This window comes from Phalacrocorax carbo, chromosome 9 (genome assembly GCF_963921805.1).
Source record: "Phalacrocorax carbo chromosome 9, bPhaCar2.1, whole genome shotgun sequence".
NCBI lineage: Eukaryota > Metazoa > Chordata > Aves > Suliformes > Phalacrocoracidae > Phalacrocorax > Phalacrocorax carbo.
The window spans coordinates 22,142,509-22,163,095 of record NC_087521.1 but is presented as its reverse complement, the minus strand read 5'-3'; the positions used below and the strand labels follow the sequence as shown (position 1 = coordinate 22,163,095).

The 20,587-nt window shown below is 36.3% G+C and overlaps 1 protein-coding gene across 6 annotated transcripts in view; it reads left to right on the top strand.

Moving 5' to 3' along the window:
* The window catches only part of DICER1 (dicer 1, ribonuclease III), a 69,033-nt gene that overhangs the window by 24,740 nt on the left and 23,706 nt on the right, over positions 1–20,587 (top strand). For 4 of the 6 annotated variants that reach the window (XM_064460681.1, XM_064460683.1, XM_064460679.1 and 1 more), the window contains 14 exons: positions 2,523–2,715; positions 3,671–3,833; positions 4,266–4,396; positions 4,510–4,644; positions 5,474–5,634; positions 7,053–7,221; positions 9,354–9,826; positions 13,568–13,700; positions 14,786–15,028; positions 15,124–15,278; positions 16,577–16,709; positions 17,211–17,286; positions 18,391–18,530; positions 20,320–20,499. In XM_064460681.1, coding sequence (XP_064316751.1) covers positions 2,572–2,715; positions 3,671–3,833; positions 4,266–4,396; positions 4,510–4,644; positions 5,474–5,634; positions 7,053–7,221; positions 9,354–9,826; positions 13,568–13,700; positions 14,786–15,028; positions 15,124–15,278; positions 16,577–16,709; positions 17,211–17,286; positions 18,391–18,530; positions 20,320–20,499 — 2,436 coding nt within the window. In that variant the 5' untranslated portion in view covers positions 2,523–2,571. Of the gene's footprint in view, positions 1–2,522; positions 2,716–3,670; positions 3,834–4,265; positions 4,397–4,509; positions 4,645–5,473; positions 5,635–7,052; positions 7,222–9,353; positions 9,831–13,567; positions 13,701–14,785; positions 15,029–15,123; positions 15,279–16,576; positions 16,710–17,210; positions 17,287–18,390; positions 18,531–20,319; positions 20,500–20,587 lie in introns of those variants that run through there. The other 2 variants (XM_064460680.1, XM_064460684.1) reach the window with 2 other exon arrangements.

Here is a 20,587-nt window from a genome sequence, read left to right as displayed (position 1 = left end):
TTAAGGATGATCATCTTTGCTATGCGTAGCTGTATACCACATACACATCTTTACTGCTGGTTGTCTCCTGTGGCACAGAGCTTTGGAGTCCCAGTGGAGGAACAGCCATGAAGCCACTAGTTCCAAAGAGGGATTGAACCAAAACATCTTTTAGTTGTGCCAGATTTCAATGCTCTATAAAGTTAGTAGCTGAAGTGCTAAACAGACCCTACATGTGCTTGTATGCATTGTTTGAAATGTATAAAAACAACTTAAAAACCTACAGGAGTCTTTGTATTATAACTGAAATGAATAATGGTGTATTACTGATCTTATGATGTGTGTAGACTGTGTTGTTTTCTATTTGCAGCTAAATAAAGCAATATAGTATTGATCCTCCTTATATATTTAGATATTCTGAAAGATTTAGACTGAAATGGTAGCTTAGGTTACTGGGCTTAAAAAGTAAGTGAGAAAAATGCATGGGTTTGGAGATGCATTCAAAAGCAACTGGAAAAAAAATCAGATAAAACGTTGAGAGCATTCTTTAGTATGTCTGGTGAAAATGTACATTTTTTTTTTTTTTTGACATTCGAATACATCTTTTCTTTCTGGAGTCTTCTCACCCTCACAGTTTCTGTAAAGCTCAAATTAATATATCAGACAAGATTCCAACAATATCAGCACAGTTCTCTTAGTAAAGAAATACTATTTTTGGCAAAGGTGGATGTACATTGATTGCTGAGCCAAAGATCAAGAATTTAGATTTACCCTCTTTCACTAAGGCTTTACTACTGAATGTTTCTCTTCAAAAGAGAAATAATTCTTTAATATGGAACAGAACAAAGTTACTTCAACTTAACCACACTGTCCTTCAGGATTCCCGCTACCCCTTTGGAAAAAAATGAGACAAAGCTTTATCTCTGGCCACTTTCTATACAGGGGCATTACTTGCATGTATCTGTAAGAGGAGTGGTCATGTAATTGAATGTATTGCCTTCTCTTTATTTTACAAGATACACCTGAGATGGAAAACTAGAGAGAATCAGTTTGATCTGTTTTGTCAGATCTTCCTATTGTTATTTAAGTTAGCATATAAATCAGTGTTTAGGTATGGCCCAAATTATTATAATATTTAACTTAAAAATACGTATATACAACAAAGAGCTATAGTGTTTTATTAGTTGAAGACTATGGTAAATAAAATTTCATCTTGGTATAAAAATAAATGAATACGTTTTAAAATTTTATTGCTTTATTTGTAGTATCTCAAAGCAGTTATTTCTCATAATCATTAGTGGTTAATATTTTCTGTTAGACACCGTATCATACTTTTGTCAGGTTGTTTTTGGTTTTTTTTCCATACTGCCCTTTTGCAAAACTTAACCAACTTTTCTTTTATATAGAAAAGCAATGACATTTCTATGCAATAGGGTGATAATTAGCTTTTCCTCATGTTATTTCTAACAAATTATTAGATTTGAAAGCATTTTCAATTTTACACATCAGTTTGAGATTGATGCTAAAATGAATATGGAGCATCTAGGAATTTTGAAGAAAACTAATTTGAAAATACTGTTTCCTTGAATAAGGTGTGTATCTGATTTGAAGGGGGAGGAAGTATTGAAAACTTGTTAGATTTGATGCAGGATGTATGTGTTGTACTTCAGCAATATTTTTCTATATTGTCAGGCCTTAATTGGTTTCCCTGGGTGAGGCAGAAGTGATTTTGTTGTTGTATTTACTTTAATCGTTCCTGACAGATAGCAAACATTAAAAAAAAAAAAACAACCCAGTGTTGAGGACTCAATAGCCTTAGCAGGAAAGTGTTTTCCAGGGCATAATTGTCATCAAGTTGAGAACAGTTTGTTTATCAATTAGAATATCTTTCTGGAAATTGGTAGTTAACCTGGTAAGGGTCTCTTTCTCCATTAGTCCTTATCAGAGTCATCAGCAATTGTTTATAATACTCTGCCAGTTCCTTAAATAGATAACCTTATCAGAATCAGTTGATTTGAAGAGGCAGAGGTTCTTGTGTAGTTCCCACTGATTAGAATAAAATTCCTGGGCGGTATGTATGTAAAGCTTTAACTGGTCATAGGACTTTTTGGTTGGGAGAATAAATGGAAAATATGATACTTATTTATGACTGTGCTCTAGAAGAATCAGTATTTTTCTTTCCTGAAGTAAAGCTAAAACAGCTTTATTTTATAAAATTTGTTCTTAAAGATATTCTAAATTGGATTCTGTCAGAATATAAATGGGACTTTATTCTGGAATATATGTGCGTAAATTCAAATGCCTAGAATGAACATTGCCCCGTAAAGTACAGTTCCTTTTGAATGTCTTTGGTACTTTTGATAAACATGCATCTTTATGTGAAAAAGTGCCTGTAAATTTACAATTAACGTTTTCTGCTGAAAATACTATGAGATTTAGCATTTACTGGAACTAAAATCAAGTAATGTCCTTTACTTAGAGTAAACTTTCTCTTCTTCCTTTATATTGTGTCTGTATCTCATACCATCTTTTTCTTCTCATAGTAGGCTGTGCTGGAACAAAAATGCAATGAAAGAAACACTGGATGAATGAATGAAAAGCCCTGCTTTGCAATCCCTCAGCATGGCGGGACTGCAGCTCATGACCCCTGCTTCCTCCCCAATGGGTCCATTTTTTGGACTACCATGGCAACAAGAAGCAATTCATGATAATATTTACACGCCAAGAAAATATCAGGTACTAGTGATAATACTAATACAGTGATGGTAGAAAAAAGTACAATTAAATCCATTAACTTAATAGCAAAAGAACCAGAGCAGCTGGAGAATGTGCAGTGTTGCACACAATCTAGGCATGTCTCTCTCACAGTTCCACCTGTTGGGAGTTAATTGTGTCTCTTTTTTTTTTCTTTAGCTTGGCTATGTTCTACATTTGTAATATCCCCCATGCCCTCTTCTTAGTTTGCTCTAACGAGCAGAACAACTTTTAAGCTGAGTATTCTCTTGCTGCTCTCTGCAAAATGCTGTTAGCGACAAATACAGTAAACATTAGTGTGTATCTTGATTCTATGCATGCTGTCATGGCTCCTTCCCCCTCTGACCTTCTGTCTTCTACATGGTAAATCTTGATTTTTTTGGTTCACGTATTGGTCAAAGCAGCTCAGTAATGTCAGAAACCCCATGAGGGCACTCTGATTTTCATTTTGTTAAGGAAGACTGCTCCTGAGTTGTAGAATTTCACTTCTCTCTGCACTGCAGAGGTGCCTGAAAGCTAGCATTTGGTTAGTATTACTGAAAAGCTTAGATCACCTTGAGCTAATAAGATTTGCTTATTTAGCTGAAGTGATATATACAGTTAGATTTTAAAAGTTCCAGCTTCTTTCTTCACGCAATATATCTAGCAACAAAATCATCTATTAAAAAGATATAGTTAGAAAGCTACTTAAAATAGCAGCAAATTGTGATACTCGAGGATTTTGGATTTAGAAGCTAGACTATATATAGTGTGTATTAATATTTTTTTGAATTACAATACATTGTTATGAAAGAGAGGTGTTAATTCTATGGCACTGGAAGGATTTCTAGAGATACTACTGACTTGTCTGTAGCTTATTTACCACTTGTTTTGGTTTTTTTTGTCAGCTTTTTCACTGCATTGCTACAAGTTAAGGACATTATTTTTTTAAACCTAGGTTGAACTGCTTGAAGCAGCTTTGGATCATAATACAATAGTCTGCTTAAACACTGGCTCAGGGAAGACTTTTATTGCAGTACTACTCACTAAAGAGCTGTCCTATCAGATCAGGGGAGATTTCAACAAAAATGGGAAAAGAACTGTGTTCTTGGTCAACTCAGGTAAGGGGAAAAGTATACCAAGTTCCTCAACATGCTGCTAATATTTCCATGGAATATTCTTTAATAAAAGTTGTGTGAAAGAAAAGTTGGGAGAAACTTTTGCATAAAATCTTCAACAACAAAGATGCTAAACTGATTAAAGAATGTGATTAACTTTCATCTTTGGCTTTTAATCCATGTAATACAGCCTGTTTATCTCTAACATCTTCCGTTCCCTGCTTTAAAATTAGATACTGATTCTGAAGTGCAGCTTAGTTAACCACTGTTTCTTTGCTGTGGTTTTACATGGAGGAAGTTGCTGTGTATACCTGGTTTAACATTATTCTAAGCTATGTTATGAAACAAGGTCCTAGGTAGGATGACACACGTCTTGAAAATTAATGTATAAAAAGACCTTTATGTGATTGAGATTTTAAAATATTTTTTCTTAAGCAAATCAAGTTGCTCAACAAGTGTCAGCTGTCAGGACACATTCAGATCTTAAAGTGGGAGAGTATTCAAGTTTAGAGACAACTGAATCATGGACAAAAGAGAAGTGGAGTCAGGAATTCTCTAAGCATCAGGTAATGTATTAAGTATCAACTCTAAATGTAAGCAGAGCCTACAGTAAGTTAAGCTTGATGAGAAGCTTGCGCTTTTCTTACATTGATAACTTTTTTTTTTTTTTCCAACCTAGGTTCTGGTTATGACATGTCATGTTGCTTTGACTGTTTTGAGAAATGAGTATCTATCCCTGTCAAATATTAATCTTCTGGTGTTTGATGAGTGCCATCTTGCAATCCAGGATCACCCATACCGTGAAATTATGAAGGTGGGTTTCCATTACATGAATGTCTTAATACTTGGTTGAGAAGTCATCGTCAGGTGGGAGGGCTGGAGAAATGGGAACCGTTGAAAGCAGCTTTTGCTACCAAGGGAAAATACCAGTGGGACCATATTAGCATGTTCTGGGACTGTGAAATTACTGTAATGAATTAAGACTTCAGTGATATTATGAGATAGAAAAATAGTGTCTTTATGGTGTTGTACAGTGGGGATTAAAGAAAATCTGTCATTAACAGAAGAGAAGCTGTATTTATGGAATTAGGGGAATTTTATAAATTCATTGATTTTAAAATATTTTAATTTGGGAAATGGATGAACTAATCAGTTTTTATTCTTTTAAAATACTGATTTCTGAAAATATTTTAGGGCTCTTTTAGGATATTCTTGGCTCCAAGTGGTATTTGGCTTATAGAACATGAGATTTGGAGAGACATCTATTATATAGGTTTCTCTCTCTAAATTTAACTGGAGCATATGTCTTTTTTTTAATGATACTTTTCACATGGTGTGGGGGTATGATATGTGTATTGTAAAAGTGGCAAGAATATTCTGTGCAATGCTAACTGTTTGTCTTTATATTTTCCCACATTGTAAATATTTACCTTTAAAGATTATTGCTGTTAAATGTTATTCAATTTCTAGTTTAACTTCAGTCAATAGAACAGAAAATACTCATTCAATGTTTGGTCCATTTTCCAATGCCTGCTATTGAAATACTAGTTTCTAGCTAAGCATCTAAGTTTGCACTCTGCTAGCTTGATGGTAGATTTGCTGGGTAACTGTCCTAAGGTATTTCATTCTCTTTTACCTCACAGATCTGTGAGGATTATCCATCATGTCCTCGAATCTTGGGTTTAACAGCTTCTATTTTAAATGGGAAATGTGATCCTGCTGAGTTAGAAGAGAAGATCCAGAAACTGGAGAAAATTTTAAAGAGCAATGCTGAAACTGCAACTGATTTGGTGGTCTTAGACAGGTATGTGGTACAATTATGGCTGTTAAATTGATGCCTGCGTTTTCATTTGGGTAGAGGAATAAACCAGTAGAAATATTTCCTCTTCTAAATCTTAGAAAAGTTTGTATGTGATGCCATTGCTTCGGTTTGGGATGGGGAGGGAATGTTAAATTACTTTGAGTAACCAGTGTACATCTTTCCTTAAAGTTAAGCACAAAGGGTGATTGGCCTTTGATAATCAGAAATTTTCTGTAGCTGTTAAAAAGGCAAGACAGATAAGACCCAACAAAACAACTAAAAAAGCCCCCAAAAAACCTAACCAGCTAAAACTCCCAACCAACCACCAAAAAAACCACAACACCAAAAACAACAAAAAAAACCCACAACCCAACCCGACAACAACCTAGAAAATTCACATTCCACAACACCTTTCTGAACTTGTGAAGTGCACTGTCTTAGGTTTGGAGAGTTAACTGGTTCATGTTCAGTGTATGCCATAATGTTGCTGTTAAATTTAGAAACATGTTGCAATGTCCACAGTACAAGATGTTCTTAATGCCAGAAGAGATGCATGATTCCCCCCTGCCATGAGTAGCCTGGATGTAGAGGCCGATGAAACAGGGAGATAAGAGGAAGTAGTAAAAGCTATGTAAATTGCAGAGCAAGTGGGTGTTTTCCTCTATGTTCTTACAGAATGTGAAATCCTGTCATTTTTAAATGAAGGTGGTGATAATGTGATGACTTGTTGCAGAGGAAAATTAGTGTGAAATGATTCATATGTAGCATGTTCTCTTGCACTAGATATTCTGTGTTGTATGAACTGAGTTTCAGACAAAGTCAAAAGATGGTTATTTCATGATCTGGAACAGGTGTGTTTTTAAATGCATTTTTCTGAAGTTGGGTGAACCATTTGCGCTTAAAAATTTCTCCCTCAGCTCTGCCATTCAGGAACAGTATTACTTTACTTGTGTAAGCGTATATACAGACCTAAACTTACATTATGTGGATTGTATTTGTTTGGTGTATCAAAAGAGTACACTTTGGAAAAGCAAAAGTGAAGATGATGGTCAAGTAAATTAAATTTGTTTTACCTTAAATTTTCCAATATTTGAAATGAAGATAGTGATATTCACCCCCTTTTTAGGGAGTGTGTTAGAAAAGTATGTAAGTATTTTAGAACGAAGTAGTTCTACTGAGCTACTGTGGTGGAGGTTTGGGGAATTCTGGTTTTTTTGTTGTTGGTTTTTGGGTTTTTTCCTCTTTTTTTTTACTTTAAAGTATTTAACTGTGTAACTACTCATTACTAATTCATGGTGGGTAAAGAAATGCACTTGAAGACACTTCATGTTGCTGCTGTTATTTGCTGTATAACCTTAACAGGCTGAAACAGCTCTGACTTTAAGAAGCTGTGTTTAACTTGATCTTTGCCCTCAATTAAGATATACTTCTCAGCCATGTGAGATTGTTGTAGACTGTGGACCATATACTGACAAAAGTGGGTTGTATGGAAGATTATTAAAGGAATTGGATGAAGCACTTACTTTTCTAAATGACTGCAACATATCTGTACATTCAAAAGAAAGAGATTCTACATCAGTTTCTAAGCAGGTAAGGACATGAAGCTATGTGAAAAACCTGGGGAATAAAAGTCTTACTGTTTTTTGTTGGTGTTTTTTTTTGTCCTGTAAGTTACATTACTGAAACTTTCTAAGCTAGCCAGCCTCGAATGTCTGAGCACAGACACTTCTGATTTTTGTACTCGCTAATAGTGCAAGTATTTTCATAAATGGGTGGGGCTTGAATGTCAACCATTGATTAGAACTTCATCTGATTAGAGACTCTTGTATTCAAATTTGCTTAAGACAGTAAAACAATTCTGCACCCTGATGTTGTGCAGTTAATTCTGAAGTCAAGAATTTTACATCTTCTTGATCTCCCATGGCCTTTGAATAATCCAGTACAGAAGAGGAAGTAATACCTCAGGAAGTATTTGGAAAAACTGTACCCAGGTGTAATAAAAGATGATAAAGTAAGAATTCAGGGAAAAATTCCAGCCGCATATCTACAATTTCTGCAATTTGTCTTAAAGCAATATTGGACTAGTGCCACACCTTGCTGGAATGGAATTTGAATCTCAAGTTTGCCCCAACCTTTCTGTGTGTTTGCCCCTATGTTGTCATGTGAGATGGCAGAGTAGAGTCCAGAAGGCATGGTGTATTGAGCAGGGACCTGTCACACCTGGGGTCCTGGGCCCAGGCAGCTCTTTTCCCCTCTTGGGCTTTGTGGTTTGGAATTGCTTCCTGAGGTACAACAATGCAGTATGTAAGTGTCTGTTTAACAAGAAGTCAGTAATGAGTCACATTTCTATAATAGTCCATGAGGAAGTTGGAGAGCATATTTCTGTCTTCAGCCCAAAGTATTCCAGTTTCCTCTAACATTCTTAGAAAGCCAGCACTCTGATGCTGCCCAGAAAAAGATTATTTGGGCCAGAAGGAAGGAGGAGATCTAAGGCAGCCTATCATGGCTGCATGGGAAAAGGAAGTCCTGGTAACTTCTGTGCTAAACTTAATGTAATAGGCTAAAGTACATAAGGAATGCTGGCAGCTGGGGGCAATCCCCAGGATTTGCATAGTCCAGAAGAGTGGATTAACTGCTATGTTTCTCATGCACGTAACCCTCTGTGCTTGTTTTCTGATCCAGTAGCTCTCCAAGAAGACAGAGGTACCCATATTAAGAAAAAAAAAAAAGATTTTTCATTTTGAGGTGCTTTTTGTCATGGCACTAGAGAGCATCAAGCATCTATGTATACTTACAGTTAATTGAGATCAATTTAGCCCTTAATTGAGTCTTATTGCTAACAAACTTCAGGGATGATAGTGTAAAGAGGATGATAACCTGTTCTTCACTGCCTCAAAGAAGGGAAGAAGGAAGTGAAATTAAAGCAGTAACTGAAGACTGTATCACCCTAACTGTTATAGTTCTGTCCCAGTTCTTCTGTTGTAATAGTACATCCAAATCATGAGTCTTTGTGTTAGTATTATCAATGTACCTCATTTCTGGATTGCTAGCTTATTGTTTGACCACTTAAGTCTTCAGGAGGCAACAACTTGCTGTCAGATAAGATGTTGATGGTACTCAACTGCCTATGCTGTACTCTCTGAGTAGGGTACAGTTCCTTGTTTTTTGTATTCCGCACATACAAGTCCCTATTTTTTTCCTTTGAGAGGTGAGGCTTGCTAAGATTGCCCTATGGCCGCTGTACAGCTTTCTGGTTAGATACTTTGAAACCCTGGCAAGTATCAATAACAAATAAAGTAAAAATGCCCTGTAGAGCATTTATTTTATTAGATCTCTGTTAAATATGAAAGGTAATAATTTCTGCTTTGGTTATTTATCTGCCTCAAGAAGTATTACCTTTTTTAGCATACTTTAAGGTGAATTTCAAATTACCATTCTACAAAATTTTAAAATAGTCTTTAAACTTTTTTTTTGGATTCCGGAATGTACAAAGTTCAAAGTTTAGTTGTAATTATTTGGGGCGGGGGGGAACTTGCTTCAGTAGAAACTCCAAAGTTTCCAAGGTCATCTAAATAACAAAAGCAAATTTCAAAATATTTTTATAACAGAACAATTGCATAATCCTTACAAAGAGTGTGCTGTATGAGAAATAAGATCCCAGTGTTAAATGAATAGTTCATGAATGTATTCTTTGAATTTACACTTGAATTCATTTGTTGTAGATACTGTCAGACTGTCGAGCTGTGTTGGTTGTTCTGGGACCCTGGTGTGCAGATAAGGTAGCTGGAATGATGGTGAGAGAGCTACAGAAGTATATCAAACACGAACAAGAGGAGCTGCACAGGAAATTTTTATTGTTTACAGACACTTTCCTAAGGAAAATACATGCACTCTGTGAAGAGCACTTCTCGCCTGCCTCACTTGACCTGAAATTTGTAACCCCAAAAGTAATAAAGCTGCTTGAAATCTTGCGCAAATATAAACCATATGAACGGCAGCAGTTTGAAAGTGTTGAATGGTATAACAATAGGAATCAGGATAATTATGTATCTTGGAGTGATTCTGAAGATGATGATGAGGATGAAGAAATTGAGGAGAAAGAGAAGCCAGAGACTAATTTCCCATCTCCCTTTACTAATATTTTATGTGGAATTATTTTTGTGGAAAGAAGATACACAGCTGTTGTTCTAAATAGGTAAAGCTTTTTATTTTTTTTTAATACTAAAAAAAGGCAGACTCAGCTGCCAGCACACGGATGCTAATATTATTAATATGTATGGGATTGTTTTGTGTTTTCAGAACTCTATTTTAAAGTTAGTTTAGGAGGTCATACTGGATCTGTGTAAAGAATAACAACAATAAAAAGAATCAGGCTATGTCTATATGGGGTGAAATGGGGGGGGGGGGGGGAAGGTGGGGCAAGATCTTTGAAAATTGTGCTCAAGGGCTTGTTTTGGACCCAAGTTTGTAATTTGATTTCTTTAGAAGGCAAAATGTGAAATACTATATTTAGCCTGTAAAATAGTCATCTAGTGATTTGTCTTAATCAGTCTTTAAATTTATATATGCAATGGATGCTGGAAACTTCTCTAACCTACACACTGGAAATTTTACCATTACCTTACTAAATCATGTTATTATATGATACAAGTCTACAGAAAATCAAATTTACCCTTGTGCAAATATCTCTTAAGATTTACCAGTACTACTTTTACAGCTGGTGTTTATAAAACACCTATTCAGTTAAACACTAAGCACTTTCTTAGTCTCCACCAAGAAAAATACAAACCCTGGAATATTTGCCAAGATATACTTTGCAGTGGTCTAGTTCCTTATCAGTTCTTATTCCCGAATGTGATCCATGTTAGTTACACATAACACTTAATTGTTAAATGCTATTTGCCACAAACCATGAATGGCATCTAGTTTATTCACCTGCCTTGATTTTGGGTTTTTGGTATTAGTGTGCTAAATATCCTGTGAAATTTGTTTATTGCATTCTGGATACTTCTGAACCCCTGACCCTTCTGTTGTTACTTTTTGCCTGAGTCAATAGTTTGAGTGCATAATTTAATATATTCTTTGATCTGCTGACTTGCCTTTGTGTTTTTTGTGAACTTCATCTTTTTGCTTTGCCTTTTTTGCATTTTTTGTTTGCATAAATATGCAGTATGAATCAAACAAAGCCATTCAGTGAAATGGGTATGTTCTGTTAACAACTCCTGAAGAAATAACATTGGCAGATTCTGATAAATTTTTGCTGAGCTGAAACAAGTATTTTGTTATCCTATAGGGAGTGAATAAAATTGTAAATTTTTTTCTTCTCTGTTACGTTATCAATGTGATTTAAATTACAGTCTCTTCCACTGTGCATTCTTGTAGACTGTGATTTACACACTGTACTGCATCCTAAATGCTCTTGAACCTGACAGAATGTGGTGTCTAGCTTGAATAAGTAACCAAATCCTGCCATCTTGAAGCTGTAGGGACCCTTGGTATAGGTTATTGGCAGCAAAACCTAAAACTATATGTAACTTTTTATCCACTCTGAAAGCTAGCTGACTTTCAAAATGCTCCTTTACCTCATGTAACACACCTGGTCTCAAAATATGTGGCTGATAGGCAGGCCTGAGCTGTTGGACAGAAGACTGAAAGCCTTCAGTGGAGAACCTGCCTGTAGGCTCACTTCAACTGAGTAGGTTTAGTTCCAGGGCCTCGGCTGATTGTAGCTATAATTATGCTGTATATACAGGTGGAAAGACTGTCCCCTGAATAAGGAAGTCATGAGTGTTTGAATTAGTGTATCAAAACCACTCAAACTTCCAATAACTAGGTATGGATTGTTGAACAGAACTAAGTTAAAGCAGAAATAGAATTTTTCTTAAAATACATTTTAATGGTAATATTTAGAGAACAAAATCCTATTTTATGAAGTCCATAGGTCATGATGACTGAGGAAGCGCAAAATCGCTGGCACGTGTTATACTTCCTGGGAGAAACGGGTAGGAATTTTCTCTGAAGAAGTAATTAGAGGTAGTCTCTTTAGAGATCTTCAGCAACAGCCACTGCACATATTGTATAAACCACAAAGCAGAGTTTCCTTCTGTTTTCATTGCAGTGCCTCTCAGCTGTCTTAGAGGGGTCTAAAAGCAGAAGTTTTTATCTATTGGAAAAACAACACCTGTTACCTGCCACTAATACTTTTTTTTAACCACAAGGTTGAAGTCTTGAACGTGTCTTAAGAATTTGCCAGAGATGTGCACAGTAGAATGTATATTCAGATGTTTTTAATTGTCCATTTCTATAATAAGGGAGATACAGTAGGAATGCTTGAGATGCTTAGCAGGTACTCAAACTGAAGCGATATTACTTGACAGAAATGCCATGTGGAAAAAAGAAGTATAAAAAAAAAATTAGGGTTTTTGTCCAGTTATTATTAACCCTTGCTTTCTTAGTATGCCTGTCTCAAGAGCCTAGGCTGCGTATAGAAATGTGAATCTGTTTAGCCTTGAACTAACAAATGATATGCATTTTAGGAGGGTCCTTCTAGTCTGTTTCTGTAAGGATACCAAGCTATTTGCTACTTTTCCATTCTCTTGCCTATGTCCCCTGTCCATTCCAGTTTTAACAGATTGTAAAGGAAGGAAGTTTTCAAGGTGTTTGACGCACCCATAAATTCTGTTTAAAACAGTGACCAGGCAAAGGGAAGAGACTTCAGTAGTTTTCTAAGAGTAGAGAGGGCAGGGAGGACTTTGCCATTTTCTGTCTGGTTTGGCAGCAGCTCACTGGGCAGGTGGTAGGCATGTAGCTAGGGACTGGCACAGCACCATTCTTATATGTGAGGCAGAACTCCTAGAGGTGTAATTGGGAAAGGCTTGAATTACTGTTGGAGGTATGCAGAGGTAGGCTGTCCATTGGATATGAGGAGCACCTTGTGGTGGATGTGATAGATATGCTATCAGCACAGTGGTATTGGGGTGGCTGTAGTGTGACATGCAAGCGGTGGAATTTTTTTGTATATGATCCCTTGATTTTTATTGGCTGTCCTGCTCAAAAACCTGTTCCAGTTGAGAAATCCCAGGTTCTGTCCTTGCTGAAAACAGATCAACTAAGGATGCTACAGCATAATCACTTTGATTGCATAATGTAGTTACGCTTTTAAATCCATAAATACCTAGTTCTAGATTCAGTGTGTTACTTATATGAGCAATCTTTTACCTTGTCTATGAAATCCAGCCTTTTCTGCTTCTCTAACCAAGAAGAACGTAGGGGAATAAAGTGAGAGCATGGATAATCCTCATCTCTCTGTTCGGTGTTCTTTTTAAAGAGTTCTGTTAAATCCTCCAATTGTCCATACATTTGGGTTCGTTTCAGAAATAGTAAATATCTCACTGGATAGCCTGAGCATTGCTCTTCAGAAACACAGGTCAATGTTTGTCATTAGTATACCTGAACAGAATATGTATTTGAAAGCATAAATTGTAATTCTCCTTAATATTAATGTGAAAATTAACACCTTCTATTGAGGAAACATACTTGGAGGGAACAGTTACAGGTCTTTCTGCTAAAATCAGTCATCATTTACAGAAAATGAGATTAACTAAACCAGTTGTGAGTAGGGCGCCTTAACGAGAGGGAGCCTTAGAGAAATAGATTCATTTAAAAATATCTGGTTTTGCCATGAGAGGTCTGAAATATGTATGATGCATGCGCACTCATGCTGTGAATATACGCAGTCTGCCTTTTATTATCCTTACAGATATTTTCACTAGAACTAGAGAAGGCTAAGGTCAGTTTATGTGTTAGGCCTGGCTTAATTGTCATGCTTCCTTTTTTTTTTTTTTTAATTCTTCTTTTAATGTATGTCTTGCAAACAAAAGATTCTCTTCCATTTTCTGGGTTGTGTGACTTCTAAAAATGCATGTAATATTTTTAGGTTGATAAAAGAAGCTGGCAAGCAAGATCCAGAACTGGCTTACATCAGTAGCAATTTTATAACTGGACATGGGATTGGCAAGAACCAGCCTCGTAACAAGCAGATGGAAGTAGAATTCAGAAAACAGGAAGAGGTAACTTCCAGAAAAACAGCTGAAACTAGCAGTACCTTCAGAACCTTTTGGGTTTTGGTTTTTTGGTTTGTTGGGGTGGGTTGGGTGGGTTTTTTTGGTGTGTGTGTTTCTTCAAAAACAAAACAAACCAATAGGCAGAGGCTAGGCACAGTCACTGGAAGCTCAGGGAATACACTTGGTCTAACAAATATGAATACTTGAGATACAGATGTTTTTCATTAAAAAAAGCCAAACAAAACCCAAAAACGCCATGTTTAGAGGCATTGCTATGTCACATTACACAAACAGAAATTAAAACTTAATGTAAAATCATGTTTGTGTCTAGTCAGATCATCAACCATCTAATTTTTCTGCATCGGGTTAGTAGCAGTACAGTAATACTATAAAGAAAATCCAGGTTCTTGACACTTTCAACATTTAAGCTGGTTTTAATATTAATCTTTGCTAAAAGTGAATTTGGTAAATCATTAAATGACATAAATATAAAACCCCGTGATTGTGACCTTACTTAGAGTATGTGACGTATTTTGAAAGCAAACGCATTTATTCCTCCTCCTCACCACTGGCTGGGTTGTCCTAACCTCCTTCCTCCTCTGCCCCCCAAACCTGTCTTTAGCATTGTTTAGTAAATAGTGTAACTGCATTATTAACACTGTATATTGTAGTACTTAATAGTATTTATAATACCAGCTTTAGAAGGTGCTTCCCCTCCCCTCAGATGTTTCAACCTTAAAAATGGTTGGAAAATATGCTGTCCTGAAAGCAGCTTTTTTTTTTTTAACAAAAAATTGTAAATAAATAGGTGGGATCCTCTCCATTGCTAGTGGCTGTAGTAGCTTCTTAGACTCATGTAATTCCACATACCAGATTTGACTCCTAGAAATCTACCTGTTGTGATAAATAGTCTTGCTGTGTTTATGAAAAGACTTTTTGAAACAGTTTTATATCAGTTTTGTATCTGCCTATTTAGACAAGTTTTTGGAATGTCTGTTCCACTCTCCTTGTTTTTATTGGCTTTTGATGAATCTGATGATGGCAACAGGTCTTGGACTACTCTTTCAAATTTGACTTCATTACTTTTGCAGGTTCTTAGAAAATTCCGTGCACATGAGACCAACCTACTTATTGCTACTAGTATTGTAGAAGAAGGTGTTGACATACCAAAATGCAACTTGGTGGTGCGTTTTGATTTGCCCACAGAATACCGTTCCTATGTGCAGTCAAAAGGAAGAGCTAGAGCACCAATTTCCAATTACATCATGTTAGCGGATACAGACAAAATTAAAAGTTTTGAAGAAGATCTTAAGACATACAAAGCAATTGAGAAGGTATGAGGTCAAAGGGACGTGCCTGTTTTTGTTAAATTTATCATAGTGTTTTAAAGGAAAAATGTCTCATTATGCTCTGTTCTTGAAATGTTAAGATCCTGAGAAACAAATGCTCAAAATCTATTGATACCAATGAAACTGAAACAGAACCCATTGTTGATGATGATGATGTATTTCCACCCTATGTGTTGAGGCCAGATGAGAACAGCCCAAGAGTTACTATTAACACTGCTATTGGACACATAAATAGGTAAGAAGCCTATTCACTTTTTACTTCTTGTCTTTAAACAAAAAGTTTCTTAGTCTGTTTATCCTACAGAAGTTCTAGCTCTGATAATAAATTTAGTGATATCTAATCCTGTTTAATTAAAAGCTGCCCTGAAAACATTTGTTTTCAAAATGGATAGTCAGATTTTAACTTCACTCTTGGCAAGCTATCTTTAAAAAAAAAAAAGTGACTTGTTGAAACTGTAGTGAAGTCTTCCAGTTCTAATAGTCGCATTTGTAATAACATCTGTTGTCATGTTTTTTTTAAAAAAAGTATCATGTGCAGCTTATGTGCTATGCTTCAAGTCCACAAGATACACAAGATAGGATGATATGCTTCTAAAGGAGCTAGTAGTCAATATCATCTTTGTAAGGCCATGGCAATTAGAGGAGGTCCTCAGTGATAGGAAAAAGTAAATGCCACTTCAGAAATGGCAAGGAAGATGATCTGGGGAGCTACAGACTGGTCAATTTTACCTTAGTCACATGGGATATCATGGACCAAGTCCTCATGGAAGCTGTTTCCAAGCATGTCAAGGAAGAGTGTGTGGCAGCAGTCAACAGGAGTTTTACTGAAGACAGTTTTTTGCCTGACCAACCTTGTCTCCTGTGTGATGAAGTGCTTGCTTGACTCTATGACAAGAGAAAATTAGTGAATGTCAGTCACTTAAGTAAAGCTTTCCATGCAAGTTACATAATACGCTAGTGTCCAAATTAATGAGATGCAGACCATTGTGGTGGACTACCTGGTAAATAAAACCTGGCAAAGCAGTCGGATGCAAAGGGTGTAATGATAATGATTCAGAGACTAGCTGGCAGCTGCTTATGTGCGGCGTTGCTCATGGGCCATTAGGAGGTCCAGTACAGTTTAACATCAGCACGTTTGCAATTGACGCCAAGTTGGGAGAGGGGGAAGTGAGTGCAGTGTGGAGGTAAGACTACAGTTCAGGGGGATCCATGACTAATAGGAGGAATCAGACAACAGCAAATTGAGGAGATTAAACAAAGACAAATACAAACTCTGCTGCCAGGGATGGAATAGCATTGTTACAACCTTGAAACCACCTTTCTAGAGACCAGCTTTGTAGTAAAGGACTACTGCAGGAGGTCTCCTGCTTGGCAGTTAGTTGAACATCAGTCAGCAGTGTACCCTTGCAGTGCCCAGTATGGCCTGAAATCATCTTCTGTAGTGTTTACACCAGTAAGGCAGGATTCCACTGAAATGTCTTTAGGTTTCAATTTGCAGGTTTTGATGATTTGTAAAATGTTTTGTTAACTTAGGTACTGCGCTAGATTACCAAGTGATCCATTTACACACCTAGCACCCAAGTGTAAAACCCGAGAACTACCTGATCATACGTTTTATTCTACTCTCTACCTGCCAATCAACTCACCTCTTCGAGCTTCAATTGTTGTAGGTATTTGGGGAAGGAAAAGCTTAGAAATAAGTGAATATGTTGGTGTAGATGTGTGTGTGCCTTTTCTAGAATTAGTTTGTTTTGTCGTTGTAATGAAAATGACATAATTTTTCTTTTCCTGTATTGTGCTCTGTAACTGTATTTAGATCCCTGTTTGTATCTGTTATTGTCTGTTTTCCAGCAGTTACTATTTATTCCAAAGGCAAGAATATTTAATGTTCTTCCCAGTGCCTTGTTTTTTCACACACTTAGGTATTGGTCATAGGAAAATGTCCTTTATAGATTTTGATCAATAGTATGTTGAGTTCAGAAACTTGTAGTTTTGGCTTCTGTGGAAAAACAACATAAGCCTGAATATCTTCACAAAACTGTCATCGATGTAATATTTTACAAAGCTTTGCTTACCTAACGTTTGTGTTAAATTAAACTGTTTGTAACATGAATAATAAGTAATGTGCTACAACCAAAGTTTTTAAGAAATATTTAAATGTTTATAGGGTCCTCCAATGAGTTGTGCAAGACTGGCTGAGAGAGTTGTAGCTCTTATTTGCTGTGAAAAACTACACAAAATTGGTAAGAACTGGAAAAGCAACACCTCATTGCTAAAGAATATTTTATAATTCAGAAATTGAACACAGTACGGGTGTTATGCATATACATGCATTTCTGCTCTAGCCATCTGTGATTAGCTTCCTTTCTCTTGCCTTGTTTTGTGATATGATCATGTACTTACTAATTTAGTTTACACCTTGGAAGATAAAGTTAAATTTTCCAGGGGATTCTTGTTATTTAACATTATTTTGTCTTAAATGGCAAATGTGATGTTAGTGCAAGGCATGCAGATTTTGACATTGAATATACTTAATATAGGGGAAAGGAATCTTGTCCTCCAGAAGACTTTGGTTATAGGTCAGGGACACATCCTACAGCCAAAAAGTGACTTGTTTTTTAAAGTGAATTGTAACAAATTAACATATAAAACATACAACCCTAAATTTATTGTATGCTTTACTATATCATAAGTCATGTTCCAAAAATAGGACATTTCAGCTGTCTTGTCTCTAATGAGTATAATGGAGCATATTCTTTATTATTAATATTTTAAAGAGAATTCCATGTTATGGGTGTTTTGATGAAGTACAGAAGTATTTATGTATCTTTTAAGCAAAAAAATTATAGGTCTGGGTTTTGTATTTTTTTGTCTTCCTGAGTTAAACCTTTTGATTTTACTGAAACTGAATTCATACTGATAAATGTATCCAAGAATAACACTGTGATGGGTCAACTCAAGTGTTGAGAGTGCACATTCAACAGTAGTAATTCCTTTTTTAGAGTGATACAGAAATATAACTGTTCCCTCTTCCACATGAATGATTTTTAAATTATTATTTCAGTCACTGCATTTTTTTTATGAGCAAAAAAGTTCATTTTTCTTTGATATTTCATCATAGAATTCAATTTTTTAATTAAAGTTTCAGAGATTCTTCCTATAAGTAAGTATTTTTGCTAAAAATTCAACCTTTATCACTCTTTCCCCAAAGTCACACTTTTGGAGTATATTTTGAACACTTATGTGAGGTGTTTTCATGAGCGATCAAGTCTACTGTGTAGTGTCTGAAGGAACCAAGATTTGATTGCTCATAATGCTATTTCTTTGTACTCTTTCATAATATTCAGGTGAACTGGATGATCATTTGATGCCAGTTGGTAAAGAAACGGTTAAATATGAGGAGGAGCTTGATTTACATGATGAAGAAGAAACCAGTGTTCCAGGAAGGCCAGGCTCTACAAAACGAAGACAGTGCTATCCTAAAGCTGTGAGTATCACTCACTGCTGTCCCCATCTCTGATCAAAGTGCCCTGTGTACTGATGATAAGACAAAATTGCCAACCCTTAATTTTGTCTGAATCTTTTACAACAAATCTTGCATATATAGTGGAAATATTTTGCAGTTGTAATTGTATGGAAGCTTGCACTATTACCTGAATGAGCTTACACGACCATATACTTTGGAAGCATGCCTGTAGTTACAAGAATGTACATATTCTATAAGGCTTGTGACTGTATTTGCCTTTCATGAAGAAACTGATAGCCTTTGGTCACATGTATGAATGTCAGCATGCACGCTCACAGTAGGCTACAGTGCTGTGTTGTACATTCACATGCAGCCTCAGTTATGGTCATAGCCCTTAAGTAATTCCATTCTTCGCATCTTCCATGTGCCCCAATTTTATTAGTAGTTTAAATGAATGGTTATTAGGAGAGTTTAGGAAAGGATACTGTGGCATCAGAGTACATTACAGAGGGAACGACAGATGAGAACCTTTTTTTCTTGCAATACTTCACAAACAGTTTGAATCTTTGCACGGTGTTTCTTGGTGCTTCTTGTTACAAGTGCCTTTCTTAGTCCTCTTACCTCACTAGTGATTTTTGGAATAGGGGTGACTCGTAAAATGCATGATTATGGTATCTCTCATTCAAAAGGAGGTGATTTGTCAACTGATGCATCATTCTTTCCTGGTTATTTTTTTAATACATAATCCAAGAATACTTTCCCTTGCTTTTGTCCCAACTTTTCACATCTGGAAAAGAAGCTTTGGCAAATGTTTAAGGTCTACAAGATCCTCTTGGGCTTAATATAGTTATTAAACTTATGAGTAATTTTCCATTAAGCCAAGGCCATAGTTTTGCTACAGTGTAACTTCAAAATCCAGGACTACTTGTATTGCAATTTAGTTTTAAATAAACAGGAGGATGATTTTTGAGATCTACAAAGTTAAGAACCCTGACCAAACATAAAGCATGGTTTCTTAAGGTCTGTGACGAATAGGAGCAGCAGAGTTAGAAGTGCTTGTGGCCATTGTGAATATTGACATCTGCAAGCTAGAACTGTTCTTAGAAAACTGCTATAGTATAGTGCCTGGACAAAGGGGCAGTGTATTGAATTTTGTTTGTGTTTGTCCCAAGTGCATTAAAAAACATTTTTGATACTTCTTAATAGTTCTGCTTGGGAAAAGAATCGGTGTTAATGAAGCTGTAAGTTCAGTGAAGTTTATATGAAAATAGAAAAAATGTACAACCCAGTAATTCAGTGTGTGCACACTGTGTACCCTCCCCATCCCTCCCCCCTTCCCCTCCCCCCCTTCTACCGTTAAGGTCCAAAGACCTTGGACATAGTGTGCTCCAGTGTTACTGGCCAAATATGGAAATTGGCGTCCAAACTTCAATTATATTTATGGTGAAGTGCTATCTGTTCTACAGTTAGACTTGCATTTCTAGCACAGGGTGGATACAGAGGAGGTTTAGGGATGTAATGGAAGCTGTCTCTTGGTCATAGGAAGATCTCAGAGCATCATGCTCCATTGATGCAAGTGTTGGGACAGATATCATGGCTGCCAGGCCGGGCTGCTGACCAAATCTTTTTGCTTAAGAATGAGAAAATTACTTAAGTCTGGATTAAATTATTTTTTATTCCTCATTTTTAGCGATACCTGTCCAAATAAACACGTGAAGGCTTGTTCAAAAAACAGTCTTTAGGTGAATTTTAATGATTTTTATCATGTTATTGTGATTTTTTTCTTTCTTTTTTTTCTTCTTGCCTTTAGATTCCAGAATGTTTAAGGGATAGTTATCCCAAACCTGATCAGCCCTGTTACTTGTATGTAATAGGAATGGTGTTAACGACTCCTCTACCTGATGAGCTCAACTTCAGGAGACGAAAGCTATATCCTCCTGAGGATACAACAAGATGTTTTGGCATATTGACAGCCAAACCTATACCTCAGGTAATGAATCTAGCTCCTTTCCTTATTCTATGTGCCTTACAACCTGTCATTTTGCTCTTATTCCCCACCCCTAGACTGAAGAGTTGGA